Source organism: Plecotus auritus, assembly GCF_963455305.1.
Source record: "Plecotus auritus genome assembly, chromosome: 9".
Classification (NCBI taxonomy): domain Eukaryota; kingdom Metazoa; phylum Chordata; class Mammalia; order Chiroptera; family Vespertilionidae; genus Plecotus; species Plecotus auritus.
This window is the reverse complement of record NC_137783.1, coordinates 74,614,729-74,628,452: the sequence shown is the minus strand read 5'-3', so window position 1 is coordinate 74,628,452 and position 13,724 is coordinate 74,614,729. Positions and strand designations below refer to the sequence as shown.

The following is a 13,724-nucleotide window of genomic DNA, read 5'->3' as shown; positions in this document are numbered from 1 at the left end:
TTGTTGATTTTGTGCAACTCCTAGCATATAGCATTGTCTCAGAAAATATTTATTGATTATTTGATGTATTTCACATTCGTAAAACTGGATTTATGTAAGTGTAAAAAGAAAAAAAAAAGGTGAAGCCCTGGCCGGTTTGGCTCGGTGGATAGAGCGTCGGCCTGCAGACTGAAGGGTCCCGGGTTTGATTCCGGTCAAGGGCATGTACCTTGGTTGCGGGCACATCCCCAGTGGGGGGCATGCAGGAGGCAGCTGATCGATGTTTCTCTCTCATCGATGTTTCTGACTCTCTATCCCTCTCCCTTCCTCTCTGTAAAAAAATCAATAAAATACATTTAAAAGAAAAAGAAAAGAAAAAAAAAGGTGAAGTAAGGATTTCTTAAATTTCAGAACTTTTTGATGCCCTTATTTGGTATAATGAAGAGTGTTGAGTATTTTAAAGCATACTCATTTATTTCATCTCCATAGAGCTTGCCAGAATCATCTACCTGCTGGGACTCCAATGCTGCTTCCTATTTGTCCCATAGAAGCATAGCCCAAAGGGTGCAAAGAGCAGGGGCAAACACCTTGAACACCGCTGTGTTTTCTCCCCAGAAATGGTGGGTTGGACATATAGTACCTGCATATCCAAGTAGCTCTCAGATGGAAAATAGATGGGTGAAGAACATTTCCCCAGCAGCCTTGGTGGAGCTGGAGGTCAGAAAATGGCCAGTTGCCTAACAGCAGTTTTTTCTCAATCCTCATTCTGAATATTGGCTAAAGGTGACTGGTCAAGAGGTTATGATGTTTTCACATGATTGGCCAAGGGCCACGAATAAGTGAAGTGACTCACTCTGTAAACAGTCATGCAGTGCTGTGATTCCAATTTGTGCCTCAGCAAACTTCCAAATCATTACACAGTATGGATTTTTGGAGATTGTTACCAAATAGTCAAAACTGTGAATGCATTCAGTGAATGTCAAGGGTCTTTTGGAATGCATGCTGAAAATAAATGTCATTTTGGTCACATGGGTAATGATGATTGAGCATATTCTGTGTAACTGAAACCTGGATAAGTTACTTGACCTTTAGCATTTATATTTTCTTTGCTAATATGGATGCCCTCCAGAAGTCCTTGTGCTCTAACATCTCCTAGACCACTGCCCCACCTAATGGCTTTAGTTTTGTCTAATACTTGTAAAATGTCTCCTACCATAGGCTCCTACTTTGCTCTGCCCCACCTAATGGCTTTAGGACTGAATCTTTGGGAAGAGAAGAGGGAGGAAGAAGTACTTCATATTAGTTTTGATATTTCCTTTTCCTTGTGGAAGATGAATATTGCCAAAAGTGAGTGAGGTAAACTAATGCTCTGATTTAAGAGTCTGGGCGTAGTCATTCATTCATTCATTCACAGATTATTCATTAAGTACTTTATGTGGAACTGTTCTAAAAGTTAGAGAGATAGCAGTTAGGTCAAGTTATATCTTCAAGGGACTGAAATTCTAGTAGAGTATAAATGTAGCAAGTAACTCCTGTGTTCATTTCTCTTTTGTGCAGTAAAAGTCACCTTTGCATTACTTACTGACCATTAGAGTAATGCCCCTCACTCCATTTCCTGTTAAAGAATATTAAAGTACTGCCGAAACCGGTTTGGCTCAGTGGATAGAGCGTCGGCCTGCGGACTGAGGGGTCCCAGGTTCGATTCCGGTCAAGGGCATGTACCTTGGTTGCGGGCACATCCCCAGTGGGAGGTGTGCAGGAGGCAGCTCATCGATGTTTCTCTCTCATCGATGTTTCTAACTCTCTATCCCTCTCCCTTCCTCTCTGTAAAATATCAATAAAATATATATAAAAATATATATATATTTAAAAAAAAAAAGAATATTAAAGTACAGTCACGTTTTTACTACATACCAGCTTTTTAAGCAGTTATCAGAACTATAGGTTGACTATAGATAAAGTCTTGAGGGAATTCTGAGATTCTCTTCAGAACAGAAGATTGTTGTGAAAATTCAGTTCTGCCCTGAGGGTTGTAGAAAGTGTAACTGAAATGTGAGCTAAGTGCAAGAGAGAGCAAGAGACAGACACACAGAGAGAGGAAACTAGCTTCAAAAAGGAAGAACTGGCCATCAGCTTAGACTACAGGTTCACATGGACATTAATATTTGGATGAGTGGATGGATGGATAAAAATAAAAGAGAAAACCTTAGTACTAGGACGTTTTCTTTTTAAAATGAAAAATTGACCCAGCATTTCCTTTTGTGCCTGCTGAACTAGAGACATCAGGGACTGGCAGCCAGTCTTCCATTGACATCAGCAAGAGCAGATTTAAATCTCCACAGAACACTTCCTAACCTTGATAAATATGGCTGGTAATTGAATTAGAAAACATTCTGAGCTGTCAGCTAATTATGCTATTCAGACAATAGCTTTGTCCAAGTCTATTTCATCTTTGAATCTCTTGAGTGACTTGCTCACTGGTATGTGAAGTATTTCTATTTCCATGATAGAGGCATATATTTTACATCTCCCTAAATTCTGCTGTCTGTGCTTCCTCAGGGCAATATGTTGGCATTTCACATAATTACAGACAATGTTGTATGAGTTTTGATAGGTATTACTTTTGTTCTAATTTGTGATTCAGTCTAATCTTTGTTTCCACGTGTATGGAAACACATGTTATTCTAGTGCTCAACTACTCTTTTTAAAGGCAAATAACCAATTTCATTTTCCCTTTTCCAGCAATAGTACAGTATAGCAATTTAAAAGGTCCCAGTCATGCTTAGCACATTAAAGCTATTCATGGTAAAGAAACTCATCTAGAACAGCAGCGATAGTTTTAGAAATGAGGAATTCAACCCAACTTGTTCTCTTTGTTTAAAAAAAAAAATCACAGAATGTTCCCATCCCAGCTCAGAGGTGTGTATATTGACTGTTCTACACTTCATCTTCTTGAAGAAATTAGTGGCTTTAGATGTTAAAGATAAATAATGTTAATTCTAAAGTAGAATCTATCCATCTTGAAAATACTGGTTCTGGGCTTCAGGTACATCTCTAATAGGTTCTAACATTGCTTCTGGTTGTTTTGCACTTGTATCATCAAAACGCAAAATTTGAAGAATTTTTTGAAACCTTTAACGATTCACTTTTGTCAAAGAAAAGGCAGCTATCTTTTTTGCTCTGTAACTCAAAACATTTTCATTTTTAGATGTTATGAACACCAGTTTAAATGATCAATTCATTGAAATCTTTTTTTAATCCTCATCTGAGGACATTTTCATAGACTTTTTTGAGAGAAGGAAAAGGAGACAGAGAGAGAAACATTGATGTAAGAGAGAAACATCGATCAGTTGCCTCCTGCACGTACCCCAACCAGGACTCAGGATCGAAACTGCAACCTAGGTATGTGTCCTGACCTAGAATCAAACCTGAGGTCTTTCTATGTATAGAACAATGCTTCTTCCAACTGAGCCACACTGGCCAGGGTTTCATTGAATTTTTTAAATATATATTTTTTAATTGATTTGAGAGAGAGAGGAAAGGAGAGAGAGAAACATCGATGTGATGTGAGAAATATCAATCAGGTGCCTCCTGCATATACCCCTGCCAGGGACCAGGGGATCAAGCCCACAACCTGAGCTTGTGCCCTAACTGGGAATCAAACCGGTGACCTTTCAGTAAACGGGAAAATGCTTGACCAACCAACTGAGCCACACCAGCCAGGACTTCATTGAATTTTTTATTTATTTTTCAACTATATCCTTCCAGTCACCTTTGTATATGAACTTGCCTTCAGCATGTGTCCACTTATTTGATTAAATAAAATTTGGCACACAGACCTCATAAAAGATGCAAAAATGTGGTCAGATACCCTGTTAACATAACAGGATGGTCCAGGTTCTTGTTGTAAAATACTGCATGATGAATCCTTTCCTGTTGAATGACTAACTGAATGAAAATACCTTATTTCTTTTTTTGTTCCTGGAAATAAATTGTTTGCTCATTAATTCTTGAATTTGAGAAAATTCATCCAGTATATTGTCATCTGAGGATGCACAGGCAAATTTTGCTTGTTAGATCAATTTCACCATCATCATCAGAGTCTTGAGTGCTGCTGTTTCTCTTTTCATTCATCTGCTGTTTTGTCTAATACTTGTAAAATGTCTTCTGTCAGTTTTCTTCTCATTGCCATAATGGACCACAATTTTTAAAATTCTGAATTCAATGCAAGCAAATATAATGTCTTCAGGTTTTCATACCTTATTTAATGATGATGCAATACTTTGGGCAATGCAATAAGAAAATTAAAGGATAATGCAATAGTGATTATTTATTTTACTTTTGCATCATTCTGTTTGGTAATATCATTTTCCTTTTTCTTATTACTTGAGTCTTTTTTAAAAAAAAAAAAACATAGTTGTAAATAATCCAAGATACAGGAAAAAAAAATGAGACCACTAAGATCCTACAATATAGCTTAAATTTATAAAAGGGTACAATGGATCCATATGGTAATTACAAGATAAAATGTTTTATTCTGTTTTTTTAAAAATCAATATAATATCTCTTTGTTTTTTGGAAGACTCTAAAAAGATTAACATTGTGAAATAATAACCCTCCCAAATAGTAAGGAATTTTTCCAAAAAGGAAGTCAAACGCTAACATTGGGCCCAGTGGCCCTAATGTTATACCAGGGACTGAGTTGACTGGCAATATGTGCTGACTCTGTTAATGAAGCTTTTATCTTGAAGTGGAAATGGCGCTAAGTTAGTGTGGGCTTTTCTTTACCACACTTAAGCTCACAGGAGTTTGCTCTGGCTTACAGCCTTCTATTCTGACCTTCCCCTTATCTGTGTAGCATGGGCAGAAAGAATACATTCACTTCTTTCTGGCTCAGGTAGATGCTTCCTCCTCCCGTTCGTTCTGTTTGCAGGAGCTCTGCTTTATCTCGTGTCTCTTCTAAGCTTCTTTCTCTATCAGAGCCCTTGAACGGTTAGCTGTTGAAGTGAAGTGCATCTCTGTTGAGCACAGAGCACTGCAGGGTCCCAGTGGGGAGCCTCTCTAAGAGGTGTGTATGCCAAGCACAGTATCATTATGTGCAGGCATTGCAGGAGTCTGCCAGACCCATGGGTAGGCTGCCAGTGCAAATGCCACATTGACATGACATTTTCAAGTTTAGAGTCTGAGAAAGGACTGGCAATGGAACACTCTTCAGCTTCCTCATTTAGGGTGGCAGTAACTGGGTCAGCTTTGATGTTTTGACTCAGAAATCACAGTCAAGAAGTAATGCTTGATTCAGAATTTGAAACGATCACTGCCACATTTTCTACGAAGTTATGAATCCTGTTAGCCTGTTCCCTGGATACAGGATAAACCATAGTGGTTGAGTGCAGAATCTGGAATCAAAGCTGGATTTGAATGAGGGCTCTGTCATTTCCTGTGTGACCCCGAGCAAGTTACTTTATGTAAGCCTCAGGTCCCATCTATAAAATGGGGATAATAATATCACTTTCCACCTACAGGTTATTGGCTGGATTAAATAGTATCTTTAAAAGTGTAAGCACTTTTCCCAGTGTTTGTCCAATGCTAAGTGTTCAATAAATGTGAAGTATTTTTCAGAAACTCATAAGAAATTCAGGTTTTCATCTATTTTTGTATTTTAATAACAAATATGTACATTTTATAACTTGCCAGGGACATGTCATGACATGAGCTTGTGTATAAGACTCTCTCTTTGACTTAAGAATTGCTAGAGCCCTGGCTGAGTAGCTCAGTTGGGTAGAGCATCGTCCCGATAACACCAAAGTTGCGGATTTGATCCCTGGTCAGGGCATAAGAATCAACCAATGAATGCATAAATAGTGGAGTAACAAATCTCTCTCTCTCTCTCTCTCTCTCTCTTCTCTCTCTCTCTCTCTCTCTCTCTCTCTCTCTCTCTCTCTCTCTTCCTTCCCTCTCTTACTCTTTCCCTCCCCCCTCCCTCTCCCCTTTCCTTTCTCTCTCTAAAATCAATAAATAAAAATTAAAGAAAAAAAGAGAATTTCTGGAACAATGCACAGGAAGCCCAGACATACTTTTCTTTATCTCTCTAGGAAAATTTAGTGCTGGTGTTCAGGATCATTTGAGCATCTCTACAGTTCTTAGCTGCAGAAACCATTGGGTATTAAGTATTTATTTCACTAATAGCAGTCCTTTGATTGGCCTGGAACTTTTCTGTGGTATATTCTAATGCTAAGTGAAGACCTAGAGCTATTTTGAAGAATATACCGTGACTGAACTGGGAGACTGTCTTTTTGGTATGGGTAACAAGGTAGTACTTGGTTTTGATTACTTTATCATGGTCTAGTAGCTAAATAACAGACTTTTCTGTGTTGCTTATATAAAATATCCTTACTATAGCACTTAGTTTATTTCCTTGAATCATTTTCAATACCATTAGTAAATTCTCTCAAATGGTAAAATTATCCTTTCCCCCACCCCCTTGTTTTTCAGATCTTCAAAGCTGCTGCGGGCATTTTATGTCCCCTTCCTGTCAGATCAGTATACAGTGTATGCAAACTACACAATCCTCAAACCCCGGAAAGCAAAGCAAACCAGGAAGAAAAGTGGAGGTTAGCAACACGTGTGCCTGTGGCCCCAGTGGACAGCCATCCTGTTCTAGTGGTTCCACTGGCAGGACTCCTTCCCAGTCATCACTGTAACGTTGTAATAAAGGCCACCTGACACAAATCCTGGATTCTGGGTGCTTTGGGCTGGTCAAAGTCACCCACATTCACTTCTTGCCTGAGTATCTGTTCTGCATGTAAGCTTTTGGCAGCTAGCCAGAGAAAGGCCCTAAGTCCAGGTAGATAGAATGTTCCACATCTCATTGTTTTTCTTCTGTTTAATTATTTACTAGACCGGAGAAGAGCAGAATCAACCCATAGGAAGAATTGAAAGTTTCTGAACTGGGTGGCTGTGTGAAGCTGTTCTCCACGCTCTGGCCTGGCACCTGAGAACTAGCTCGCCTCTCCTGGGCCGGATGGGCTTCTCCACCAAAGCTGTGTGGCAGCTTCTAGCAGACCTTCTTGTTCAAACCCTAGTGCTGAGAATGAGCACAGCCTAGTTGCCAACCTACATGTCCTTTCCCCTCGGAAGCAAGACTAAGTTTCTCTAAAGTGCTTCACAGGACTAGGCCTGTCCTGGAGGTACCTCAGGAAAAAGGCAACGATGTCAGGAACTGTGGCCGAACTTCATTATGTAGGATGCCACTTATTTTCATTTTATTTCCTTTACAACAAACTCTAACTATGTGGATTGTTTTTTAAGTTTTAGCATGCTGTTTCTTGAACTCAAGACTTCCCTGTGTAAAGTTATTAACAGACCAGTATACAGTGTATGCAAACTACACAATCCTCAAACCCCGGAAAGCAACACAAATCAGGAAGAAAAGCGGAAGTTAGCAACACGTGTGCAGGACATATTTGGAGAAATTAATTCAATCAATTGGTAGAGTTGGATAATATCACATTTTTAAGTAATGTATTCTGTGGCAATTTCTGAGGAAATTAAGGGTTTCCCTTTTTTAAACAACCCTAGTGAAAAATACCAGTGTATATTTATAGCAACTATTTTTAAGTCTGTACATTGCCAAGCACATCCTGCATGGGGCATTTCTCGTCAGATAGGCAATTATAATGACCTAATATTTTAATAAGTGTGTACTCTCTTTACATACACTATTTCATAGTTTATAAAGCATTTTGCACTATCTCATTTGATCCTCAGTCACAATGTGAAGTATACAAGGCAAGTGTTTTTATACCCATTTTAAAGATTAAGAAACTGAGATTATGGGGGGAGGTAAAGTGACTTGCCCAAGGTCACATAGCCAGTTAAGTAATAGCAGGACTAGAACCTACGTTGCCCAGCTTCTCATCTAGTACTCTTCCATATTTCCTCACCTGACTCTGAAAACAGTACTTGAAAGAATGATGAGGTTGTCCAGAGACCAGATTGATAATCTGACTTTCTGTTTTAATGAAGAATTTTATCTGTTTTTTCTTTGAGTTCTCTGGAGCTTCCACTGTCTGTTGGTTAGACTCTCATCACAGCAGTGACAGGAACACAGTGCTTGTATTTGGAAGTCATGCTCCTTTGTAGCCAGGCAGGATCCAGAAGTAGTTCCATTTCTATAGTCAATCTGAGTCACAGTATAGGTGCCTTATTTCCCCAAGGGTAATTGTGTCTAGTATCTGCAAATAGGTTGAATTTATTTTTCGGAGTTTCCGTCTTTCATTTTTCAAAGAGAAGGGCTTTCAATAGGAACTGATTCCAAGAGAGGAGAAAAGAAATGATAAGGGAAGGAATGGCTAGTGGTTATATGAAAGTCTCCCCTCTGAAGGAAGATTGGGATGCAGTTGAAGCACTGGAGAGGCAACAGGTTTGGACAATAGAGAATAACTGGAAAGTGAAGATAAACTGGGGTTCCACTTGCTGCTTTAAAGACTTCTGCCATTTAATTCTCAATCCTTGACTACTTTTTCCAAATATTGGCCCATTTGGTCTGACTACAGGATAGAGAATTTTCACTGAAATATCTTGCCATAGCTACTTTAATAGTGCACTGAGTTGCTAAAGCCCTTCACTTTTTGCAGAGGTAAATAGGAGAATTCCGAAAGGGAGGTCTATAATGAGTGGCTTTTTCTAATTGCAATAGTACAACGCTGATCTATTTTATCATCTTGCATGTGGAAAATAAAAAGCCTTCTGAGCAGGAACTTACTATAATATAGCACAAACAAAGGTCATGATTGATTCAGGGATTCCTGGGGAATATCAGTTCCTATTCCTTTTAAAACCTGATTTTGGTTTTCTCTGTTCTACGTATATCTTTAATGAGAGCACAATAAACTGCAGGACACTGTGCCAAATGCTATAGGTCAAGGTAGAAGAAAATGTTTTTTGTTATGAAGGAATTGTTCACGTGATATTTATATAAACACATTTATAAATCTCCATCTCAGCAATACAGGGAGTTTAACTTGCCAGGGAAAAGTTCCAAACACCTGGTCAGAGTAACATTTCTCCTCTAGAGAATCAGTGTTCAGCATGAGCTGTCCCCTCTGCCCATTATAAGGATGATGTGTCTGAGGTGCTTATTTTTCCATAGATTATTGTGGAATATCAAGGAATGAAAGACTATAGATTGTTTGTAATAACCTTTGATTATGGAGCTGAGTGCAGGAGTGGGTGTACTTGGCAATACCAGGACTCAAATCTCTGATTTCTGAAGCAGCTGGATCTGAACACCGGATCTTACGACACTGAGTCCCAAACTGTGTTAATAGGCATCTATTGTCAAAGTTTACCTGTCACTGGGTAATTGCTATCTGATAAGAAAGAAGACTGGTAATTATTTTCTTTATTTTTTATTGATTTGAGAGAGACATTGATTTTTTTGTTCCACTAATTCATGCATTCATTGCATGTGCACTGACCAAGGAGTCAACCTCCAACCTTGGCATATTAGGATGACGCTCTAACCAACTGAACTACCCAGCCAGAGGAAGACTGGTCATTTTAATCTCTTGGGATAATCACAGAAAATTGAAGCCCATACTCTTTATTATTGAACTCAAGTTTAGAAACAGATTGTTTTAAATCAAGGTGGGTCTTGATCCCAACTATTTATTTGGGTTGGTTTTTTGTTTGTTTGTTTATTTAGTTTGGAGTTCTGGGAAAGAACCTTGAAAACTTCATGTGGTTCTGCAACATTAGATCTGGAGTGACCATTTGGGCAAAGCACCAATGGCAGTCCTTGATCGTGTTTTGCATTTCCTGGGGTTTACTGAAATAACTCACTGGGATTGTGTTGCCTTCTGGCCAGTGCCAGGCAGCTCTGCTTTTAATTTGGTTAATTTTATTTTCTCTGGAGAGGGAAAATTTCATCTTTGCCTGCACAGGCATATTAAAGCTCATGTGTTAATTCGTTCTTACGCTCCTACATTATATTACATGCCTTGGTAAGTCAGTAAATGGACATGTGTTCAGCTTTAATTTTTTTTGCAAGAGAAGGATCAGACTTCCGTATGGCATTGTATTTCAGAGGCTCTCTGGTGTTTCAATAAATCTAAGTGAACGTTGCCTTCAATTTTTCCAATGCATATGACCAGGTGGTTCATGCTGCAGATGCTATCAGGAAGCAGTCCAGTGCTGAAGCAAGCGATTGTCCGAGTGATTTGTCTTCCTGATCCTTGTGCTTTATTTCACATGTCAGTGTTTACATTGCATACTTATATTTTCTGTGAAAGAAAAAAGTTAAATAAACCTTGGCAGTTTAATTTTCCTTTTCTTAAAGTGATTTTCCCTTTTGCCTTTAGCTTTTAAATCTTGGTGGAGATTGGAAACCGAATGAGCTCAGCTCCTTCCATCTACCACTCTTCAGTGGATAGACCTGCCTTCTATCATCTAAATAGCTCAAAATGCTTATTCTGAAAACTCTAGGAAGAATTTGTTGGGAAATCCAGTGAGGGTTGGTTTTATTTTATTTGTGGAAAAACCATGCACAATAGGAATTACTCAATGTATTAGTGTTATAACTAAAAGAGAATTTCAGGGTTTCATCTTATGTTTTGGAGTTAAGAATTTCCATCAATTGAGGATCTTAATATTCATAGCAATGTGGATCTAATATCTAACATTTAGGTAATTTACCCCTTTGCCAGAAGTTGTTAGGAGCAAAAATAACTTCTTTGTGAATGAATTCCTAATATCATTCTTATACCTTGCACCTTATAGCTAATAACTTCTTGTAGCCATCTGGTTTTATACCATTGGTTGTTAATTTTCTTCCCATTAGACCCAAAAATGCCCATGAAACTTAGTTTGATTTCTTTCTCCCAGGTTGTTTTACAGACGGATGCTTTATTAACATAATTATTTTCCCCTGTCTAGAAGGTAATCCTTCTCTCCGTTTGTTACTTTTACTTACAGGGCCAGCTTGAGTCTCTCTCTCCTCTAAGAAGTCTTTCTAGACTTCAGACCCCTGTGATTATGTCCATTCCCTAACCCTCTCGAGTACCTAGTGTCTTTACTAAGGACATAGAATATTAAAATGCATCCCTTGCAAACCCGTCTCTGAAGAGCATTGCTGGCATGTCTAGGGGCAAAGACCATGTCGCACAAGTACACAGTTCCCTGCGCATGTTTATGGACAGTGAAGAAAGAAAAGTAAAAAGAAACCTGAAACTAATATACAATTGTCGCTTTCAATTTGGCAGATTTCTACACCACAGAAAATACAATACGTCATTTGATATGTCCTATGGTACCCAAGGGCAACTTGGAAGATGTGAATAAGGCTTGACATTGTGTGTAGCAGCGGCAGATTCCTCGGAGTACCTTCTAAAAGGAGAGACTAGGTATCCTCATTGAGTTTTTCTATTATTACTTGACTAGAAGCCCGATGCATGAGATTTGTGCAAGAGTAGGCCTCCCTTCCCCCAGCTGCCGGCACCGGCTTCCCTCTGGCACCCAGGACCCGGGCTTCCCTCGCAGCCCCGGCTTTGTCCAGAAGGTCGTCTGGAAGGACGTCTGGTCTAATTAGCGTATTATGCTTTTATTATTATAGATTTGGAGGGTCAGACTTAGCCCAGGAGACCTGAATGAATGTGAGGCAGAGCCTATCCTCCAGGAGTGAGGGGTGCTCTGTTACTACCAGCCACATGCCCTATTAGGAAAAGGAAATTAATTTCAGGATGACTTTGTAGTGATACATTCAAGTACAATAATATCAGTAGCAAGTGATTCTTTTTAAAACTGAAAGCTGTTTTGGCTCTCCTAGCTATAGAGTTCAATGTAGATCTGACATTATTAAAACAAATTTGTAACCAACATTTGGTAAATGAAATGAAGCAAATTCAGATAAGGGACATGAGATTATGGAATTGTAGTGGCCCAGACAGATTGGGAACTCCTATTGTAGCTTCTTAGAATAAATAATGGCTAAATTATCAATTGGGTTAAATAGCATTTTACCTGGGTATGAGCATTTAAAAAAAAAATTTTTAAGCGAATCTTAAGGTTATCTTCATAAAATACTTCAAGGTGGTAGGATTTTTTTGTTTTTGACTTTGCTTCTAGTTTCTGGGCTGCTGCTTCCGTCCTCACATGCCTGGAGATAAAAGTAAAACCAGGTGACTCTTAACGGTCCTAACAGCCAAAAGATTGTGAGAGCTAAAACAAACATATTGTCTGGCCGGCATGGCTCAGTAGTTGAGGGTTGACCTATGAACCAGGAGGTCATAGTTTGGTTCCCGGTCGGGGCACATGCCCAGGTTGTGGGCTCAATCCCCAGTGTGGGGCGAGCAGGAGGCAGCTGATCGATGATTCTCTCATCACTAATGTTTCTTTCTCTCCCTCTCACTTCCTCTCTGAAATCAATTAAAAAAAACAACTTCTTTATCACAGACCTACAGCCGTGGATATCAGCCAACACCTGCCTTATGAGGCCTCCTCTTTGACCTGCATTTGCCTGCAGAACCAGTATTTGGCAACTGGTGCCATTGGTCTTTTAACTCTTGAGTCCCAAGTTGCCCAGTGAGAAGGGTATGCTTTTTGGTCTGTTTGTTACCTGCTTCGGCAGCGTTGTACTCAGTGCTGGAGAAGATGTGCCTATGGAGCAGTGATCCTCAACCAGAGCTGCACGGAGAGAATCATCTGAGGACACTCTTAAAAATGGCCACTCTCTGCTTACTCCCAACTGTCTCTCTGAAATTCCGAGTCAGTGGTCCTAGATGGGCCTAAGTGTCATTGTATTTTTAAAATATATTTTTATTGATCTCAGGAAGGAAGAGAGAGAAACATCAATGATGAATCATTGATCGTCTGCCTCCTGCACCCTCCATACCAGGGGATCCAGCCCGCAACCCAGGCATGTGCCCTGACCAGGAATCGAACCATGATCTCCTGGTTCATAGGTCAATACTCAACCACTGAGCCACGCCAGCCAGGCAGCATCATTATTTTTAAAACACTCCTTAGGTGATTTTTCTAATATTGAATGCTATTGATATTAGAGACAGGAAGGCAAACAGTCACACCAAAGATCAAAGATAATTAAGTAGGCAAAATGTTAGCTGTCCTTTTCCAATTACAACCCGAGGCCTCTTCCCATCCCCAGACCCATTTCTCTACTTTTTCCAGCCTATCAAACCTTTCCTGCCCTACATCCCATTCTCTCTGGGCCCTGCTTTCCGGGAAACAATTAACTAATAAGGTACTGAAGTACACTAATGGATGTTAATAATTTACTATAGTTCTCTTCCCATTGATCCTGTCACCTCTGTATGTCTGAATGATAACATACCTGGAAAAAAAAAAAAAAAAGAATGGCTAATTTTGGCAATTTCAAGTGCCCTTTTTATTTATTAGGTGGAAGGAAAGGGTGTGAGCAGGCATTTCCAACCTTTGGGAAGACCGCCTGGCCTTCAAGTTTCACACCCTGCTCATGGCACTGCTTGGCTTACTCAGAGAAGGACCTGGGGCTGTCCTGAGTAGGATAATTAAAGAAAAGTGGGGGAATTAGGCCCTCCTGCTCAGAACATATTGGGGGGCCTGCCTTGTAGATTTCCTATACGACTCAGCTCAGTTTGTTTGAGACAAGTACAGTGAAGACTTCCCCTTTGTTATTCTGCCACTGGTCTTCTGCAGAGCTTCTGGGAACTGCTGCTCCCCCCTCAGACATGAGAGCAAAGGTTAATCCC

The 13,724-nt window shown here is 39.6% G+C and overlaps 1 protein-coding gene across 5 annotated transcripts in view; it reads left to right on the top strand.

The window, feature by feature from the left end:
• ALG9 (ALG9 alpha-1,2-mannosyltransferase) overlaps nt 1–10,104 on the top strand; it is a 122,598-nt gene extending 112,494 nt beyond the window's left edge. For 4 of the 5 annotated variants that reach the window (XM_080642432.1, XM_080642436.1, XM_080642433.1 and 1 more), the window contains 2 exons: nt 6,472–6,590; nt 6,878–10,104. In XM_080642432.1, the coding sequence (XP_080498558.1) occupies nt 6,472–6,590; nt 6,878–6,915 (157 nt within the window). In that variant the 3' untranslated portion in view covers nt 6,916–10,104. Of the gene's footprint in view, nt 1–6,471; nt 6,736–6,877 lie in introns of those variants that run through there. The other variant, XM_080642435.1, reaches the window with a different exon arrangement.
• Nucleotides 10,105–13,724: the final 3,620 nt, after the last annotated feature.